Source organism: Solanum pennellii, chromosome 6 (genome assembly GCF_001406875.1).
Source record: "Solanum pennellii chromosome 6, SPENNV200".
Taxonomy (NCBI): Eukaryota; Viridiplantae; Streptophyta; class Magnoliopsida; order Solanales; family Solanaceae; genus Solanum; species Solanum pennellii.
Genome location: NC_028642.1, coordinates 839,091 through 858,893, shown reverse-complemented (window position 1 = coordinate 858,893; position 19,803 = coordinate 839,091). Strand labels below are relative to the sequence as shown.

The 19,803-nt window shown below is 34.2% G+C and overlaps 4 protein-coding genes across 4 annotated transcripts; 1 reads left to right on the top strand and 3 right to left on the bottom strand.

The window, feature by feature from the left end:
• Nucleotides 1-2,995: 2,995 nt before the first annotated feature.
• Nucleotides 2,996-6,785, bottom strand: LOC107023168 (protein PLASTID TRANSCRIPTIONALLY ACTIVE 16, chloroplastic). Its single transcript, XM_015223761.2, has 6 exons — nucleotides 6,472-6,785; nucleotides 5,604-5,836; nucleotides 4,841-5,293; nucleotides 4,589-4,657; nucleotides 4,271-4,329; nucleotides 2,996-3,730 (listed from the first exon to the last, which is right to left on the bottom strand). The coding sequence occupies exons 1-6, from the start codon at nucleotides 6,626-6,628 to the stop codon at nucleotides 3,211-3,213; spliced, it is 1,491 nt and encodes a 496-aa protein (XP_015079247.1). The 5' UTR covers nucleotides 6,629-6,785; the 3' UTR covers nucleotides 2,996-3,210.
• A 1,840-nt stretch (nucleotides 6,786-8,625) lies between these two features.
• On the bottom strand, nucleotides 8,626-11,360 carry LOC107021934 (pentatricopeptide repeat-containing protein At1g11290, chloroplastic-like). The gene has a single exon (XM_015222649.2). The coding sequence runs from the start codon at nucleotides 10,788-10,790 to the stop codon at nucleotides 8,982-8,984; it is 1,809 nt and encodes a 602-aa protein (XP_015078135.2). The 5' UTR covers nucleotides 10,791-11,360; the 3' UTR covers nucleotides 8,626-8,981.
• Nucleotides 11,361-11,708: 348 nt separating this feature from the next.
• LOC107021886 (pentatricopeptide repeat-containing protein At5g59600) lies at nucleotides 11,709-14,205 on the top strand. Its single transcript, XM_015222604.2, has one exon. The coding sequence runs from the start codon at nucleotides 11,895-11,897 to the stop codon at nucleotides 13,485-13,487; it is 1,593 nt and encodes a 530-aa protein (XP_015078090.1). The 5' UTR covers nucleotides 11,709-11,894; the 3' UTR covers nucleotides 13,488-14,205.
• Nucleotides 14,206-17,568: 3,363 nt separating this feature from the next.
• Nucleotides 17,569-19,149, bottom strand: LOC107021734 (transcription factor PCL1-like). The gene is made up of 2 exons (XM_015222440.2): nucleotides 18,008-19,149; nucleotides 17,569-17,921 (listed from the first exon to the last, which is right to left on the bottom strand). Exon 1 carries the CDS (start codon nucleotides 18,945-18,947, stop codon nucleotides 18,027-18,029), a length of 921 nt encoding a protein of 306 aa, XP_015077926.1. The 5' UTR covers nucleotides 18,948-19,149; the 3' UTR covers nucleotides 17,569-17,921; nucleotides 18,008-18,026.
• Between the last annotated feature and the right edge of the window lie 654 nt (nucleotides 19,150-19,803).

Here is a 19,803-nt window from a genome sequence, read left to right as displayed (position 1 = left end):
TTTTTTTAAAAAAAAAATTATAAATTTTTTAAATCACTGCCTACGCAGCGATTTTATAAATTCATAAATTTTGTAAATATATAAATCGCTCAGCGAATTTATAATTTTTTTTTTAAATATGGAAATCGCTGCGATTTTTCAAAAATAATTTTTTTTAAAAAAAAAAATTTAAAGCAGCGATTTTATAAAAAATATTATAAATTTTTTTTATTTTATAAAATCGCTGCTTTAAATTTTTTTTTAAAAAAAAATTCCATATTTTTTTAAAATTAAAAATTAAAAATTAAAAAAAAAATTATAAAAGTCGCTGCCTGGGCAGCGACTTGCACATTTCAAATTTTTTTTTGTATAAAAGTCGTTGCCTGGGCAGCGACTTGCACATTTCAAAAAAAAAAAAAATTTAAAAATTCGCTGCCTAGGCAGCGACTTTCCTTATTTAAAAAAATTATAAATTATCAATTGCTGCCTAGGCAGCGATTTTAAAAAAAAATTCACATTTTGCAAAATAGCTGCCTCTGCAGCGATTTTGCTTTTTCCGGAGAAGTATATCGCTGTTGATGCAGCGATTTTGCCGTTTTGGTTAATATAAAATTTTATATACCGTTTTGAATTTTTTGTTAATATTTTGTACCCTTTAGGCTCCGTACTCACCTTTATAGTGGGTGGAGTTCTCTTAAGGTGCAATTTTTTTTCAAAGGTGTATATGTTGGGTTGATTTGAATTTATTAAAAATTAAATTAAATTATTTGTGTAAAACTTTTAAATTTATAAATCAAACTAAACTAATAAAACTTGGATTTTTTTCTTGATTTTTCAATCTTGAGTTTTTTTGGGTTGGATCAGATTTTTCAAAGGACAAAGGACAGAAATCACACACTTTTAAGGTAAAATTACCATTTGTTCCTTATAAGTTTATAATTACAGAAATTCTTCAAACTGATACAATAATATACAAGTGTTGATATATTAATCTGATGCGTGAGATACAATAATCGTTAAATAAGATACATTACATTTTATACATGATACACTAATTTGATGTACATTTTATGCATGATACATTAATCTGATGCGCGAGATACAATTGATACATTAATCTGATGCGCGAAAATGAGGAATTTTGGGAATTTGTAAAACTAAAAGGTGATAATGGTAATAAGAACTTAAAGGTGGAATTTTTGTCATTTTTTCTTTTTCAAATACCAAATCAAACTATTTGTGTTGAATTTTTAGGGGAAACTTACATAAATATACTACAAATAAAAAATATTTATCAGTTATAGCAATAACATTTTTTTTTCTTTATATAACTTTTAATATATTTATAATACACTTTTATTTCATATTACAAAAAATAATTTATTATTCAAATGTAATACAAGTTTTATTGATGGATAATATATTTATCTCATATTTTAATACACTTATAATTCAACGTGTGAACTTCTTACCAAACAAGCATAATATATTTTATAAAATAGTTATAATACATATATATTGCATACTTAATTTACTTTTAATAAATATTGCAGATTTAACATAGTGTTGTTATAAATGGTAATAAATTAAAAGTATCGTTAAAATCGGTAATTATTTATTAGAAGGTATCAATCCAAGTAATTTTTCCAATGATTTAAATCTTAAATAAAACCAAACTAATAAATCTCGATTTTTTTGGTTTTTTATATTTTTCTGCTAAAGTATTCATACAAACAGGTAATTAGTTTTTGCTCCAAATATTTCATTAGTACAACTATCTAAGGTGCTTCTTAAGAAAATAACACAGTTATGAGATGAGTGGTAACAATAAAATATTCAATAAAAGATAATAATAAAATAGCATAATAAAATAAATGTTGCAAAATTGATAAGTTATAATGAAATGATCATAATTTAAAAGTACTTAATCATGCTAAAATAAGTTTGAAAAATATTTTAAAAGATAAAATTTATGAAAAAAATATTTTAAAAGATAAAAATTATGAAAGTGTATATTAATAGATATTTTTATGTATAAAATAAGTTTTTAAAATTATATATATAATGTCGGGTTATCGGGTTGGTTTGATCTCGATTTGAGTTTTTTAGTTAACATCAAACCAACCTGAGTATAGTCGGTTTTTTTTCTCAATATCAAATCAAGTCAAACTAAATCATAAGTCTGATCTTTTTTTCAATTTGACTCAATTTGTACGCCCCTCTTTTTTTCTTTGACAATTTTGTGTTTACTTATATTTTTTAGGCATAATACATATATTAGATCCTAAACTTGGTTTCAAATTTTAACTTTGACCTCCAATTTTAATAATGCACAAACAGATCCAACTTTTTAATAAAATAAACACATGAGTCCTACATGGCACAATACTCGTAGGACACCACATAGGACAAAAAACGACATATAGGATGACATGTAGGACATGTGTGCTATTTGTTCAACTTTATACAAGCTTAAGTGTCTACTTGTACACACCCAAAATTGAATGACATAAATGTGATTCGAAGCAAAATTAAAGAGTATATTTATATATTATGCCTTTAGAAATTATAGAGAAAAGAACTGATATACCCTCAACTTTGCGATTTAGAAGTGTTATACCACTTATTATAGAAGTGGTTACATATAGTCCTTCTGTTGCACAAATGGTTCAGATATACCCTTTTTGTCTAACGAAAGTGAAAAAGTAGATTTGAAAATTATTTTCTTGATTATTTTTTAAAAAAAATATACATGTAGGGGTATATTGGACTCATTGCAGGATGTATAATTTGATATTTGTTAAAAAAAATTTGACTTCTTTGATTCAACGGCTAATTTTCATTCAAGAGTAGTCATGTGCCTAATTTAGAGTTGCGACTAATCAAGTTTGTGATTAGTTCACTAATATTACACCCTATGTAGCTTCTCCATTTATTAGCGATAATTTAACTAGTCATAGCAGGTTACTTACTACTTACACTTGCACGTATAATGAGTTTAAGTTCTGTGCATCGATAGACAAAGTAAATATTATTTGGAAGTGATAACAAAAATGAACAAGTGCCTTAAATGTTGCATTTGAGGCAAATATACACTAAGATCCACAGAAAATGTGCAGGGATTTACATGCTTTCTTACTCAGCCTCAGTTAAACCATTGTTTTAACCTCATAATTAGGCTAAAATGATATATAGAAAATTAATATTTTGGCTTTCTCTTATTCATTCATCTTAGTCATCAACATAGATGGTTTCTTGTTGAAACAGTCCACCAAAAATCTTCCTCTTCTCTGTTGAAGCAACCTCTGTTTGTTTAGCTGGTTTCGGAGCCTCCTTCTTCGTTTTCGAAGCAAATGGTTTCCTTGGAGGAGTTTTCACCACTGCTTTCTGAGCAGGCAAATTTTTAGCCTTGGCCTGTCCCCTAACGGTAGCAACTTGAGCGTCTGATTCCTCGTTAGCCTTTTCAACAGCTGATTTGAGCTGTGAGCTGAGTTTTTCAAATGAAAATCCTGTACTAAAGTCTTTTGCTTTGTCTAGTAGACTTTCAACAGAAGGAACGGAAAGTGATGACGCCTTCTCTTCAGGTTCCTTTGCGATGGTAGCAGCAGCCTTTGCTTCTTTCTTTTCAAGCTTCTTTGCTTCTTGTTCCTGCCTCTTGGATGCTTCAGCAACTCCTCGAGCTTCTTCCTCAGCTTTCGATTTTTCAAGGGCTTCTGCATAGGCCTTTCTCCGACCATCCTCAGGAATGACGCTGTGTATATAATGTTTCACTCATTTAGATTATATGGCATCCAGAACTTGTAGAAAGAGGATAAATCTCTGTATATAATTATAATATTGTTTTGTTGTAGTTTTTGCTATGTTACTATCTGTTGTTTTTGTTATTATTTGTTGCTTCTTGTACTTCCGTTATTTCTTTCTTTGAACTTTTTTTTTTCTTGAGCTAATGGTTTATCGGAAATGGCCTCTCTACCTATAAGGTAGGGGTAAGTTCTGCGTACACTCTACCTTCCCTAGACGACACTATGTTGGGACCATGTTGTTGTTTTGCTGACAGAGTGAAAAGAAATAGTTTAACCTGTTTCATAGCAGGAACTCTTATCTTATTTTCCCCGTTACTGATCCCACTTTTTATGGACGCTTACTTGTAGCTATCTTTCAGATGATCTGATGATTCGTTTATTCCTTTCAGATTTAGTACATAGAAGTTAAACACGTAGAGAAATCATTCTTACGAGCACTAGTATCACCGAAATTTGGAAATGCAGCAACTGAGGAAAGAGGTATTTACCTAAAAAGTTCATCCACAGTCTTTGGCGGTGCTGATGGATCAGCAAAGACTTCGACAACCTGTACAAAAAAATAATTCCAGTTGTTGAACATCCACATTACACCAAAGAAGACCAGTAAAGGTTCATTTGCATAAATTCATTTCATTTGAACTCTTTCTTATCTTAGTAAACTTGTCAATTTAGATCCAGTAATCAACGTTTATTGTACTGTAACGGGCTTAAATGGAGCAATATGAGAGTGAGACTTCATATAATCGACCCCAACGTGTAGTTGTTGTTGTAATGTTGCTTTACTTAAAAGGAGGAGCAGTCACTACCTTATTTTCTGCCACCGCTGTGTTGGAGAAAACATCTACAACGAGCTTAGCTATCTGAGACTTCCCCACCTGATAATTCACATAAAAAAAAGAGATGATTTAGTTTATTTCGATCTATTTAACATGCTTCATAAAGGGGGGTAGAAAGCAGAAAAAGGAAACAATAAACCGAAGAGTATGTCATGTGACTAAATCCACAATAGAATATATGAACATGTTCAACATTAAAAGAAATTGCATACATTACATTACTTTATAGGCGTCAGCATCAGCACTTCCTTCAGCTGAAACGACGATTTTGTATGAGCTCTCAGGGGAGAAATCGTCAGTTAATCTGGTTTTTATGAGTGTATAGCTTAGGTCTGTCTCTACTATCTTCTGCAGAAACTCTGCTATCGTCAACGGTTGAGATTTTGAGAACAGATTGTTGAAGAATGAGGTAATTCCGTCGAGCACATTGTATGTTGAGCCTACTGGAGAAGATTCATCATAGACTATCGCCACATGTCCAACGCCAGCTAATTGTGCTGCTTCTATAACTTGTACAGCATCTGTTGTGGTGACTTCAGTCGCAGGACCGTCCTCTCCCTTACTAATAGTAACCACAACTTTGCTAGCATTTCCGATTGCCTTTGCAATCGATTCTGCATCTTGAAATGATGACGCAACTGCATTCAGGCGTTTTGACTCATCGTTAGAGATTACCTGCAATGATGTAACATTTATAGTCAGAAAAAAACAACTCATTCCCTCGACCAATGTGAGACGCTCTAACACTCCCTCACGAAGTTGGACATCTAGATCGTGGACGATATAACATCCAGGCTTAATATTGTGAAACACAACAAAGAAAAGATGGCTCTGATAGAGAAAAATGGACCTTGAACCTAATTCAACCAAAACGTTAGCTCATGAGTTAATATTGCCCAAAACCATATACGACAATAGTTCATTCCTACAACCAGTGTTGGGTACTCTAACAAGTTCCGTATTTTGCAAGGACAAAGAGACTGACCTTGTAGCTAACGGCTAGACGAGCTAGCTCTTGGGCAGCACCAAGGTCAGAAACTCCAGCTCTGACACTATAACCTTCACGCAACAGCAACTGTGCAATGCGGATACCAGCTTGCCCAGTTGCACCAGCAACAAACACCGTTCCAGGATCCTTTGCCCTTTGCCTTCCAAAAGACAATCCAGAAGATGTGTTCGTGCTAGCAGGTATCAAAGACGTCACATCAGGTAACTTACCTGTTGAATACACAGTATAATTGAGTAACTAAAAGTGTGCTCGTCTTCTAATCTTTTAGATAATACACTTAACACAATTCAATAAACACCAGAGCACACTTTTACAGACATAATTAAGTAAATTCAAATGAAATGACCGCACAATTCAATATAGTATTCGAGCAAGCAAACGCCTAGTGTTCAATTCTCAATATGACATTAGAGAAAACACAAGTCCTGCATTCAAGTCTCACTGTCACCCAATAATCATAAAGAAACTTTACAGAAATGATAAAGTCAATTGAGATGAGACGGACACGTAATCAAACATGGTACTAGAACAAGCAAATGTCTGGTGTTCAAGTCTCAAATATTGCATTAGAGCAAACATAATGCAATTAAAAAGAAACAAAAAAAACTTCTACAAATATAATTAAGTAAAGTCAGATGAAATGATCGCACAATTCAACATGGTATTAGAACAAGCAGACGCCTAGCAAGGCTTGCATTCAAGTCTCACTCTCACACATTATAAGAAAAACAACTCCACATACATAATTAAGTAAATTGAAGTGAAATGGTCACACAGTTCAACATTACCAAAAATAAAACAGATCAAATATTAGATGAAATGATCACACAATTCCGAACATTACCGAAATCAAAGTTGAAGGGGTTGCCAGAATTGGTTGTAGTTTCTTGATTTTGTCCAGATTTTTTAGCAGAAACAATGAATCTTGGATTTTTGAATGATAATCTTGGATGAGGTGTAGTTGAAAGGAGAAATGAATTTGAAGTAAGAGTTGGAGCCATAGGATATGAATTTTTATTTTATTTTTGGAAAGAAATAGCAGATGAATTGCTAATTCTTTCTATTTAGTTACTATATTTTGCATGAAAATTTTGTGTTTTTTTTTTAAAAAAAATATATGATTTTGTATATCTGTGGCATTTGATTCTGGTCTCAGAAAACAGTTTTTGGATTGAAAAAATTTGTCCATTTGGATGGGGGAATAAAGTGGATTTCCAATGAAATAATGCCACGTCAAATTTTATCTACAAAAGAAAATTTCAAGCCAGTCGTTTCTAATTGGTGCAAAAATAGTGACAAATTTTCCAAAACATTTTGTTACATGCGAATTTATTTAGGTGGCGCCTTTCAAATTTCAAGATTCAAACAAATTATTTTTAACATAACGTTTATCATTTATTATTAGATTATAATATAAGTACCTCTAAATTATAATCGGAATATATATAAAAAACTTTTAAATTCATGCTCAATTTCATTGTTAAAATTAAATTCCTTGACTCTCAAAATTCGAATAATATTTCATGGGGGAGATAGAGTACTTTGTTTTGGTTTTGATTTGATTTTTCGGACGAAGGCTTAGATTTGGTTGTGGTAAAAATTGTTTTTAAATTTACCGTGTAAATGTTCTTTGTTTTTCTCGGGTTGATGAGTAACAATTGTCATGGTGCGCATGGTAGGGGCTCATTCGGGGAGTGACGCTCCGAGACTTCTAGTTAAACGTTAAATAATCACACCACTGCATCTTCAAACTACTCCATCTTTCACTTTTACTTGTTACGTTTTGCTTTTTCGAGAGTTAAATTGGATAAACTTTAATCAACACTTTAAAATGTATTTTTTCCATCCTATCAAATTATCAAATATGAAAAGGATTACAACTTGTAGTGATTTTGGAAGTATTTGAGCATCTAATTAAGAGTTAAAAGTCTTATTTACTTAATCTAATTCAATTTAGTTCTGAATATTAATCAAATTAACTTTTCATAAAGTGAAAAACGGCGACAAGTAAAAATGAAAGAAAAAATAATACACAAGGTTTTCTTGTGCCATTTATTTTGGTAGTTGACCCTTATCTATTTGAAAAAACATGTGATCCAGCTTTTTTCTGGAACAGATAATATCTATAATTAAATATCTGTTCAAAATAATTATACAGAAAGTGATTTAAATTTTGCGCTATAGTGATAAAATAACCAAAAGTATCTTAATTATTTTTCAAAATTCAACAAGATCTTTTAATTAGAGAATGTTAACATCCAAAAGCACAGAAATAGAAGTACAAATTGAGGGGATGATTGTGCTTAAGCCAGTTGAGAAGGAAAAATATAAAATGATTTTAAAAAATAAATGAAAAGGTAGATGGATATAAATAATGATAATAGGCAAGTCTGATTAAATTTAAATAGATAAAAATGAATTAATTTAATAAATAAGCGGATTATTGATCCCTAAAGTTAGATTAGGCTAAAATGGCTAAAAAGGTAGATCAAAACCCAATGCACCCAATTGTTACTAAGTTTTAATTGTTTTTTTCTTTTATAATTTTTTTAGTACATATTTTTTTTTAAATAAAAAAGGGACAAATTACATAAACACACGCCTTTTGTTTCACTTATTATCATTATTTCCTGTTACTATCTCCAAAATCTCTTATATTTTTAATGTATCCGAGTTGCATATTAATGTATCCGAGCTAGTATTAAATGTATTAGAGCTACATATTAATGTATCAAAGACAGTATTTAATGTATCCGACCTACATATTAATGTATCTGAGCTTCAATTATTGTATCCTGGTTTTTTTAATTTATAAGGGATTAATATAATTAGAAACTTAATTTATTTGTAATTTCATGTTAAAACTAATTTATGTAATTTCTACAAAAAAATTTAGTATCAATTTATTTATTTTTTAAGAAAAGAGGAGTTTTTGAAAATATTTTGACAAATTTTCATGGATCAATTTGAGTTAGAGAGTCCAAACGGATTGAGCTAATAAATGAACAGGTGAATAATCAATTCAAACTTGAACGGATTGAGCGGATTATGATTTCATGAGCTACTTTTGTCACCTCTAGATCTAAAGAATGAAAAACTCACCTTTCTCTCATTGTAAGCCCAATCAGCATGTACCTACAGGAATCAAATGAGTATAGTATGTACAGATTGGTTCCAATTCTAGTAGCCTACCACAAAGGATAATCGAGAAATCTCCGAGAGCCAGTTATGCACGAAAGGAAACTCAGTGGATAACGGACCTGACCGTTTATCTTTCTTCACTTAAATACCAAGTTTTTGTCTGCGGTAGAATTTGAACTATGTCAATTGGTAATGATACCACCCTGTTGTGAATTATAGCCAGCTATAACCAGGTTTCTTACTCAATCCTCTATCCAACATAAGCTTCCGCTGTCCCTCCGCGTCCTTCCAATTCCCTTCCAATGCTAGCACATTTGCTAGCAATACGTACGTTGCAGGATCGTTGGGACAAAGTTCAACAAGCTTCTTGGCAGAAATCACAGCAAGTCCCTTATTACCGTGTAGTTGGCAAGCATTCAGTAGACTTTTATAAACCGAAGGTCCTGGTTCTATTGGCATATTGTTGATGAAGTCCTCTGCTTCATGTAGATGACCAGCACGGGCATACAGGTCGACTATGCAAGCATAATGCTCTAGCTTTGTTGGTGGTAGAGAATTGTCATTCTTCATCAGATCAAAATATTTAAGCCCTTCGTCGAGCAGGCCAGCATGTCTACATGCCGAAAGAACAATAAGGAATGTGGTTAGATCTGGTTTAATACCACATCTCCTCATTTCTTCAAACATTACAATCACATCACTACCATAACCATGATGTGCACACCCTGTAAGAAGTGAGTTCCACGATATGAGGTCTCGTTCCTCCATTGATGAGAATATATTCTCGGCATCTTCAAGTCTACCACACTTTGTATACATGGATAGAACCCCATTTTGTATGATAACTTCAGAAGCATATCCTGTTTTCAGAGCTAGACAATGGATAAGCATTCCCTCCTCCAGGCCTGAAATGCACCCTATTGCTTTCAAAATGCTCGCAAAAGTGTAATGATCAACAGTAAAACCAGATCGCCTCATTCTTGAAAAGCAGGAGAACGCTTCTCCACCGACTCCTAAATTAGAGAAACCGGAAATAACTGCATTCCAGGAGATCTCATCCCATTTCACAACGTCAGAACACAACTTACGGAAATCCTCTAAGCTACAACTACACCCTGAGTAAGCAGACAACAACGATACCACCAAGTAATGGTTAGTCTTACAACATTGATGTATTACATGACAGTGCACCTGCTCACAATGAACCAAGTAATCTGAACAAGAAAACGAGCTTAACAAACTCGTGTAGGTAACATAATTAGCTCTAATTCCCAACCTCAACATTTCCTTGAACAAAATCAGGGCTTGAAAAGGGCAACTATTTTGCGCATAACCAGTAACCATTGATGTCCAAGTAATAACATTCCTTTCAGTCATTTGATCGAAAACTCTCCTCGAAGTCTCAAGATCAAAACACTTCAAATACATATCAATCAAAACAGTCCCTACAACAAGATTCAAAGCAAAACCAACTTTCCAACTCAAACCATGCAACTGAGCCCCAATTTCACATGCTTCTAACTGAGCAGAACCAACCAACACAGCCGAAACACTCGACGGGGTCGGTCTAATACCCTCTCTCAACATATCAAGAAACAACACAATCGCATTTTCAGGGTAATGGGTGTCCAAATAACCAGAAATCAAAGCATTCCATGTCACAACATTTCTTTCAGGCATTTCATCAAACAGTTGCTCTGCTTCTTTAACATAACCACATTTTCCATACATATCAACAAGAGCGGTGTTGATAAATACATTTGAATCAAACCCCATTTTAATAATCTGGCAATGGGTTTGAATTCCAAGTGAAAAAGAACCCATTTTTGCACAAGTGGAGATGATTTGATTGAGGCCAAATTGGTCATGAAGAAGACCATTTTGATGTAACAAGTCTAAATTAATGTTATTTGATTCATTATATTTGTTTTTGAAACAATGATAAAAGATTTGGTAGGATAATATATTTGCTCCCCTTCTTATGTTGTAGAATAGGTGATTTGCAGGTGTTCTTAAAATCATTATATGTCAAATCATTCCTTGAGGTTGTCCACTTTGACTTGCAAGAAGATACTGAGCTCTCGTTTGGTCCTAGATTTTATAAAGAAAGAAAGTATTAAAAACACATTTGAATTATTGACAAATTTTAAAAATTGATATATATTGTATGGCTTCGACGAATTTTAAAAACACATCTCGTTTGGTATTGATTTGACTCTTGATACATAGCCAATATCATTGTATGGCTTCGACAGAGTTGAAGGAACTAAAACAGGTTGCAAGATTTACTCGATAAAATTTTTATTTGATCGAGGCACATCATCATTATTCGTAAAGAAAGAAAGATAGGTTTCTAAGAATGTGCAATGATTACATACAGTTGAACAAGGTAACAATATGTAAAATCATGACGCACACTAACCATTACGATGAGCATATAATCAAGATAAAACTTAAATGAATCATCAAGAGATTGAAACTCCTTACGGAAGAATATGAGTCTTTTGGATTTCTTCTAATATAACTTCAATTCCTATATTTTGCTTATCTACATTTGATTTTTCCATTAATCCTGTAAAATACAATTATGAAAGTTAGATAGCTTACAATAATGAATCTGCTCATATATTTATTCAACACCTTAATTATAAAAACATATTCAATATTAGTGAAAGTTCAATTAATAAATTCCTTCCCGACATTCTAAATCGGAGAGCATAAGTATTGGGGACAATATGAAGACACTTTAAGATACAATATTCGTGAGTCCGGAACCTAAAGGGTATAAAATGTTAACAAAAACTTGAAAATGGTATATGAAATTTTATATTAAGATACGATATTAGCCTCTCATGAGATATACTTTTCTTTTCTTTTTTATAATTATTGTTACTTTTATTAAAATAAGTTACTGTGATTAAATCTCATTGTACGTGATGATTGTAGAAATTTCATACACAAATGGCGCACAAAACTCAAACTCTCTTTTATTTCAAACCTGTAAACTTATTTATAAGATCAATTTCATTATTTATTTACAATCGACTAATTCAAACGGGCTCCCAAATACTCTTTTCTCTCTCAAAATGTAGTTAATAAACTGAAAAATTTCTAGTTATCCAAAGCATGAGAGAAATGGTCATTGGCACCAAAGCAACAGACATATACACAAAGCTTGTTGAAACCTATGCTCAAAATGGTGCTTTGCAATTAGGCAAAGCATTACATGCACATTTAATCATCAATGGATTGGCTCAAAGAACTCATTTTGCTTCAAAGCTTATTGCTTTTTATACAGAATGTAAACAGTTATCCCATGCACGTAAACTGTTTGATAAAATTCCCCAATCAGATACTCGTCGTTGGATTGTTCTGATCGGGGCGTATGCTCGTCGTGGGTTTTACGAGGAAGCAATGTGTGTTTTTCATGAAATGCAAAAGGGTGGAAAGAAGCCGAATAAGTTTGTTCTTCCTAGTGTACTTAAAGCTTGTGGACGCTTCAATGATTTTCGAACAGGGGAGATATTGCACGGTGTGATTCTGAAGAACAAGTTTGAATTTGACTCATATGTGGTTAGTGCATTGGTAGATATGTATTCAAAATGTGGTAGAGTTGAGAAGGCGAAAAGGGTGTTTAATGGGACGGTGGATAAAGATTTGGTCGCGTTGAATGCTTTGGTTTCGGGTTGTGTACAGCAGGGGATCGTAAATGAAGCATTGGATTTGGTTGAGGAAATGAAAGTTCAAGGTATGAAGCCTAATGTGGTGACATACAATACTCTGATTGCAGGGTTTTCGCAAGAAGATGATCAAGGTATGGTTTGTAAAGTTGTTGAATTGATGCATGATGATGGACTTGAGCTAGATGTAGTTTCTTGGACTAGTATAGTTTCTGGTCTAGTGCAGAATTTTCATAACAAGGAAGCTTTTGACACGTTTAAGCGAATGTTGGATGATGGGACGTCTCCAAGTTCAGCTACGATTAGTAGCATATTGCCTGCTTGTGCAACTGTGGTAGATTTGATTCGTGGGAAAGAGATACATGGTTATGCGGTAGTGATGGGGATCGAGAAGGATGTATACGTGAAAAGTGCTCTCATAGACATGTATGCAAAATGTGGATTTATATCTGAAGCAAAACACTTGTTTTCTAAGATGTGTGAAAGAAATACAGTAACATGGAACTCGATGATTTTTGGCTACGCGAATCATGGGTATTGCAGCGAAGCAATTGAGTTATTCAATCAAATGTTAAGAGAGGAAGATAGGAAACCAGATCACTTGACTTTCACAGCAGCTCTCACTGCTTGTAGTCATGCTGGACTTGTGCAGTATGGAGAAAGTTTGTTCAAACTGATGCAGGAGAAGTACACCATAAAGCCAAGATTGGAGCATTTCGCGTGTATGGTGGATCTATTAGGGAGAGCAGGGAAACTCGATGAGGCTTACGATTTGATTCAGAGGATGTCAATTGAACCTGATTTATTTGTTTGGGGAGCATTATTAGGGGCATGTAAACAGCACGGAAATATGGATTTAGCAGCGGTTGCAGCTGAGAAATTGGCTAAACTTGAACCTGAGAGTGCTGGAAGTAGTGTGTTGCTATCAAGTTTATATGCTGATGCAAGTAAGTGGATAAACGTCGCGAAGGTAAAAAGGGTGATCAAGAAGAAGAAACTGAAAAAGGTTCCTGGATGTAGTTGGGTAGAAGTTGCATAAGTTTTCAGATGGCTAGAGAAGCTGAAGATCAGTTGAGTACGCAATCTTGGATGAAGGCGTAGGGGGGTAGATAATTCAATGGTTGGTTTTTCTCCCTAGTCTCAACTTATACACACAGAGGGAAAATGCACCATTCAACAAAGAGACGAGCAGTTCATATACAGAATCAAAGTGATCAAAACGTAGTGTCTGCGGGATTCAGGACCTGTGTGGAGTCATTACATACCATCTTGAGTACCAACTCGGTTTCTAAGGACGCCACAAAGTGCTTTAAACAAAACAGTTTTTCGAGCGAAATCAACGAAGATACAGAAAGGCAAAGCATTACAGCAATCCCATGCACTTTGGGTCCTCAAAGGTTTGTCCAGACTTCCTATTAAAGGACCCTACGTCTGAAGAGGGGGTTGTATGGTCTGAAAATCAGAATATAAAAAGTGTCTTTCAGATGAATAATAGGCTAGTATTTTCATGCTGCATTCAGCTCGGTGCACTACGCTCCCGCTATACACAGGATTCAAGGATGGGCCTGACCACAAGGGTCTATTCTACGCAACCTTATCCTGCATTTCTACAAGAGGCCGTGTTCACTGCTCAAACTCATGAGCAACCATTTTCTTTATCAGCTACCGCTTGCTCAGCTTTATGCCTAAAGCTTTGTAAATAAATTGCAGCATACATGTACCGGGATTTGAGAAATTAATATTCCATTGAAAGTGAATAGGGATGAGTCTTTTTTTTTCCCAACTACCATCACTTGCTAGTTGCTTCAACTCATACTTGGACATTCTATTAGTAATTAATACTCAAAAATTTCATCAAACACCTTCCTCTAGTCTCATATTATCATTAGTAGCAGCATACTAATCCAGTCACCAACCTAGTCCTAACACCGGAAAGTGGAAACAATTATCCAAGAAAATATTACCAACAGAAGGAACTTCTCATAAGATTGACTTCCATCATATCAAACGCACTTGATTAGAAAAGGGCAGCAAGAGGATCATAACATAAAAGAGTAGAAATTCAATCAAACCAGTGATACCAGTAAGTTGCAAAAAAAAGTACATTTGATCCTTGTGCAGGAGACAAATCCAGCAAGAGACTGCAAAACCCCTCTGTCGTGGGGATGAAATAAACCACCTTTGATCTTGTGACTTCTCTGGATTACAGTTATCTGTGGCTTGATAAACCGAACAGCACAGAAATGATTGCATACCTACAATGAAGTTCAACAGTACAGTTTCTATCTATCCAGAGAATAAGCAAAAGGCAAATGAAAAGCGGTCAAGAAAATAAATGGACACAAGATTCTATAATACTGGTTGTATCCTTCATAATATCTCTATGAAGAATGGCATGTCTAGTAGACTAGCAGAGCAAGCACAAATTGCAGATGTTCGTTGTACAAAGTACACATAATAAGCAAATTTACTATTTGCATGATAAAGAAACAAGCAACTACCCACATAGGATCTTCTACCAAATAAATAACCAGAATACAGAAAACACCTGGATGAGACAGTTACCAAGAACAAGAAACATAGGGACTGTATATTTCACCAAGAGAACTAAAACAATTTCTTCTCCACCACTCTTTGAGCATGCACTTGGAGCACTTGCCTTTGAAACCTATGAGTGATGTTATCCGAAATTGGTATACCCTTTTGGAGTCGCTAACATATGCAGATGTGCATATGTTGGCCCCCTTAAAGAAGAGTCGCTAGCATACAGAGTCATAGTGCCAAAAAACAGATTAAAGGAGTAAGATGATATGTAAGAATAGTGAAACTACACGGCAACACAAAGACAATTAGGAAAGCTAACTAAGCTTAATCTGAAAGAGTATTTACTTCCGCTGTTTAATAATTATTCAGAAGCACTTCTATATAATGTTCATCGAGAACAAGTGCATACCTAACCACGACATTTTTAATAAGCAAAACCTGAACATGGTATGCTAATGAGGTAGTAAAGAACATCAAAATATTCAGACAAGACAAAACAGAATTTGAGTAGTTAATAAAGCCAAGAAAATTGAAGAAAACCATCTCCCCTGGAAATGGAGTTGAGATACTGTAAACAACATTGACACCCGCATCAATCTAAATGACCTACAAGATCGAGATGAAACAATGTCAACTTCCACTCATTTTTTAAGCAGCCACCATCACAAGTGGTTACTTTACAAGAAGAGGTCCATATTGCACAAGTTATCAGAATCACTTCAAATTCCACACCAATTCCACAAGTTGTGATTCATCGCATCCACATGTACATTTTAGACTAATGCAGGAAGACAAACAGCATCTACTTTAGCTGGAGTCAGCTATAGTATTCAGACATTTTTCATAGTTAAATTATTTTACATCGGCCATCAACCCCCTTTTATCTGGGCTTAGGACAGGCTACAGTCTGCAAAGCTCACATGGTCAGGGTTTCAAACCGATATAAATTGCATAAAATATATTCTTCAAATTTTAACACAGAAGTAATATTAAGAGGAGACCACTAAAGAAGGTGCAATACAACATCTTACAACCAACCAAACTTTACCTATTCACCGTTGCTTCGCTGAACTAGCTTAAAGAAAGGAACAGTGCAAGACAAACACATTCATATAGTCCATAGCTAATATAAACATATAAATCACATGGGAGGAAAGGCTACACATTCACAATAAAAGCTTCAAGCTCAAGCAACACTACCAAAGATGTTACTAGAAGTATCTTGATACTGTGAACCAAGTGATGCACAAAAGGTATTCTCATCAAAAGCTCCTCAAATCCACTAGATTTCTGTCACACCTTTGATGGTCAACAATATTTGTAGTATAAACAATACAACGATGACAAAAAATTGACAAATTCATCCAGGCCAAAATAAGATATTCAGTTAATGAGTCCTCCCAAAGAAAATTTTATCATGTTCATTCAATAAGGGGAAACAGGGCAGCAAATTATAATTTCTTCCCATTTGTCCTAGTCTTGATGGACAGAGTAACATAGTACCTGTTGTTGGAGGAAGATGACGGTATTCCATGGAATCAGCCGCAGTGTGCGAAACCTGGCCCGGACACCACGTTATCAACGACAAAAAAATCAGGGCAGCAGATTATTTAGGTGTGTCGGAACACTTTAAGCCGCCTCAGAGAAAATGTAACCACATGAAATGTTTGTCATTTGTACATAAAATTTAATAAAACACAAACTCTTAGGAGCCACAAAGTTGGCCAAGTACAATCAATCACTATGTTAAGAAAGAAAATATGGCTGTCAAGTGGCGAAGTATGGTATCTATGCTTCATATGCCATGTTAGGCAGCAGACAAGTTCCTAACGTATTATTGAGCATTTGATCATAACTGAACAAATACTACATCCAATACTAACAATAAGCAAAATGCGAACACTTGTCATTTAATGCCATCTGTAGTGTAACACTTGAGATCCAATAGAAACAAGTAGCTCTCCATGTATATCTGGTAAAACATTAGATACAGCAGAAACATTTCTAGAATGCAGAAATATGATCGCAAGGAAACCGATATCAACTAATGTGTTACAACAGTTACTGCTACAATATATTGGAGGCTAAAAAAAGAAATTTTTTTTTGCTATACTAGCTTCATTTCAAAATTAGAACAGGTTGATCCCTCTTTGAAGTGCTGGTTGTGGCGCAGAAAAGTCATTATATGTTCTTACTTGACCATCCATCTTAGTTTACATCAATTTCAAGAGATCAACAAAAAAATATTCTTTTAGTATCTTATTCTCTGCAGCTACAGAAATTAGAATAGAACTTTTTATCAGCAACAATACACTTCCAGGACAATGAAGATCAGCGCGTATGACCACCAAATATCCGTTACACGCCAATAATTTATTAAAAAGTGTGACTCATACTATATCGCCAACACTAACTGCCAGATAAAATGTTCTATGGCCTGAAAATTCTTAGAAGTAGTTTGCTTTTTGCCATAGTAAATTTTTTTGCAATTGACCAAAAGGGGAAGTAGTAAACAAGATGTAAGAGTCAGCAGTCACTCCTATATCGTCTACACCCACTTTTAGGAAAAAAACTGATTTTGCCGTCAATTCATCTATTAAAAACACATCGGCGCACCAAAAGATACGTATCAATACTTACCAACACAAAAAGAAAAACAGAATCCGGTTATTCTACTATTTTTCAAGCAAAGTGTGATCGAAACAACAATCTTATCATGTATTATGTCCTCAAGCTCCTTTCTGAATAAGAAGCTACAATCAGAAATGACCTAGCTCTAAGAACTTTAGAGGAATTTATGAAACTTTTTACCTATAAATCTACCAAATCTAAACAAGTAGTAAGAAAAAAGGCCTAAAGGGTCTAACTGGAATTCCTAGTTTGCATTCCACCGAATGAGATTTCTGATGCCACAATCCAGTAATCAACCCTGTACAAACAATTGACTATTATTAGCATACAAAAAGCTATCAAACAGTAGAGTTGCCGCAACTTGTATAGAATCAAGAATCTAACCTCCTTTTTGTGTCTACACCTATTTTTCACCAGGAGCAACATGATGATAAGAACCAAATTTATTTCCAGACCAGTCTCGCGGTTGCCCCATATTATACTGATGATGAAACCCGTGCCCATGTCCATGTCCTGACATTCCCATCATAGGCATTGGCACCATTTGTGGCGGATACATCATTGGCATAGGCATAGGCATTGGCATATGACCATTACTACTATGACCATTACCACTGTGTCCATTACCACCGGACTGCTGCAAACTCTGTGGCACAGGCGTAGAAGCGAACAAATGATCAGACGAAGAAGGTCCCTCATTCGACAACCCTTGCATTCTCTTCAAATACAACCTATACTTCTGTAAATGACTAGCAACATTTTCCCTCGTCAGTCCTTCCACATTCATCAGCTGCATAATCGTCTTCGGCACAGCATTTTTAATCCCTAAATGCGCCACAACATCCACAAATCGCTTATGCAGCTGTGGCGTCCAGACTAACCGCGGCCGTTTCAGCGTCTTAGCTGAATTATCATCTCCACAATTCTCATTCCTCAATGCCGAATCAGCCTCTTCAGTAACCATCTCCGGGTCAATCCTCCGTGTCTTCCTCGACTCGGATCCATCTCTTGTCAGATCCATCTCATCATTCTCATGATTTCTATCTCCATTCCTTCCTTCATTAAAATTATACTTCTCCGACAACATATGTAACTGTCCAGCACGTAGAGACGAAAACGTACTCTCCGAAGCACGATTCACATCCGTCATCGTCTTCGCCGGCTCCGGCGTAATTCTAAACGCCGATGCTAACTCCGGCGGGATTAAAACCTGAGATAACGGCGTCAGATCGTCAAAACTCGGAAGTCCGTCTTCCCACTCGACAACACGATTATCATCTCCGGCGTAACCATCACCGTCGGTAATTTTCACTTCTTCACCCATAGAGAACCTTCTCAAATCCCAACAGTTTTCCTCTTAAAAAAAAAATTTCTCGTAATTATTTTTTTTCGAAGTTAAATCCAATCTTCCGTGATATCAGTAGAGGATTGGATCAGAGTAACAGGATTTTCCGGTAAGTTCACCGGCGGGAAGAAATTGGGGTATGTGGCGGTGGAAAATAAGGAATATAGTATTAAATAAAGGGGGAAAAGTGTGAGAAAAAGTGCAATATCTGATTCTAAATTGGCCCAGCAATTGCCAACGTGGATGATTTTGCTAGATATTTTTCAATCTTTTTTTACTTAGAATCTTATAAATATCTATATCTTTTTCTCACTTTTACTTTTTTTTTTTTGGTATATGTTGAAAAGATGCTTTATGTTAAATTAAATGTGTTTTTATTTGAAATGTAATTTTAATATTCAAAAATTGAAATCATGATTTCATTTCTATGATTAAAAAATTATTATAAAAATGTGTTATTGTTTTTAAAATGAATAAATTATTTGATCAAATGTATCTTTAGGCCAAATCTAGAAAAATATTATTTATACTACATTATTTTACTTGATTTAAATAAAGTTAGATAAATATATTAAAATTGTGTGAACAGTAATACTAATTAATGTCAATTACGTGAGATATTAATATTTTTTATCAATCTTTCTAACTAGAATCTTATAAATATCTATATCTTTTTCTCACTTTTTTTTTCTTTTTTCGTTGAAAGATGCTTGTACTAAATATTATGTGTTTTTTTGAAAAATTATAATTTCAATTATAATTTGAATTAGGAGTTCAAATTTGAAGTTTTAACTTTGAAATAAGTATTTAATTATAAAATTTAATGATTTTTCTA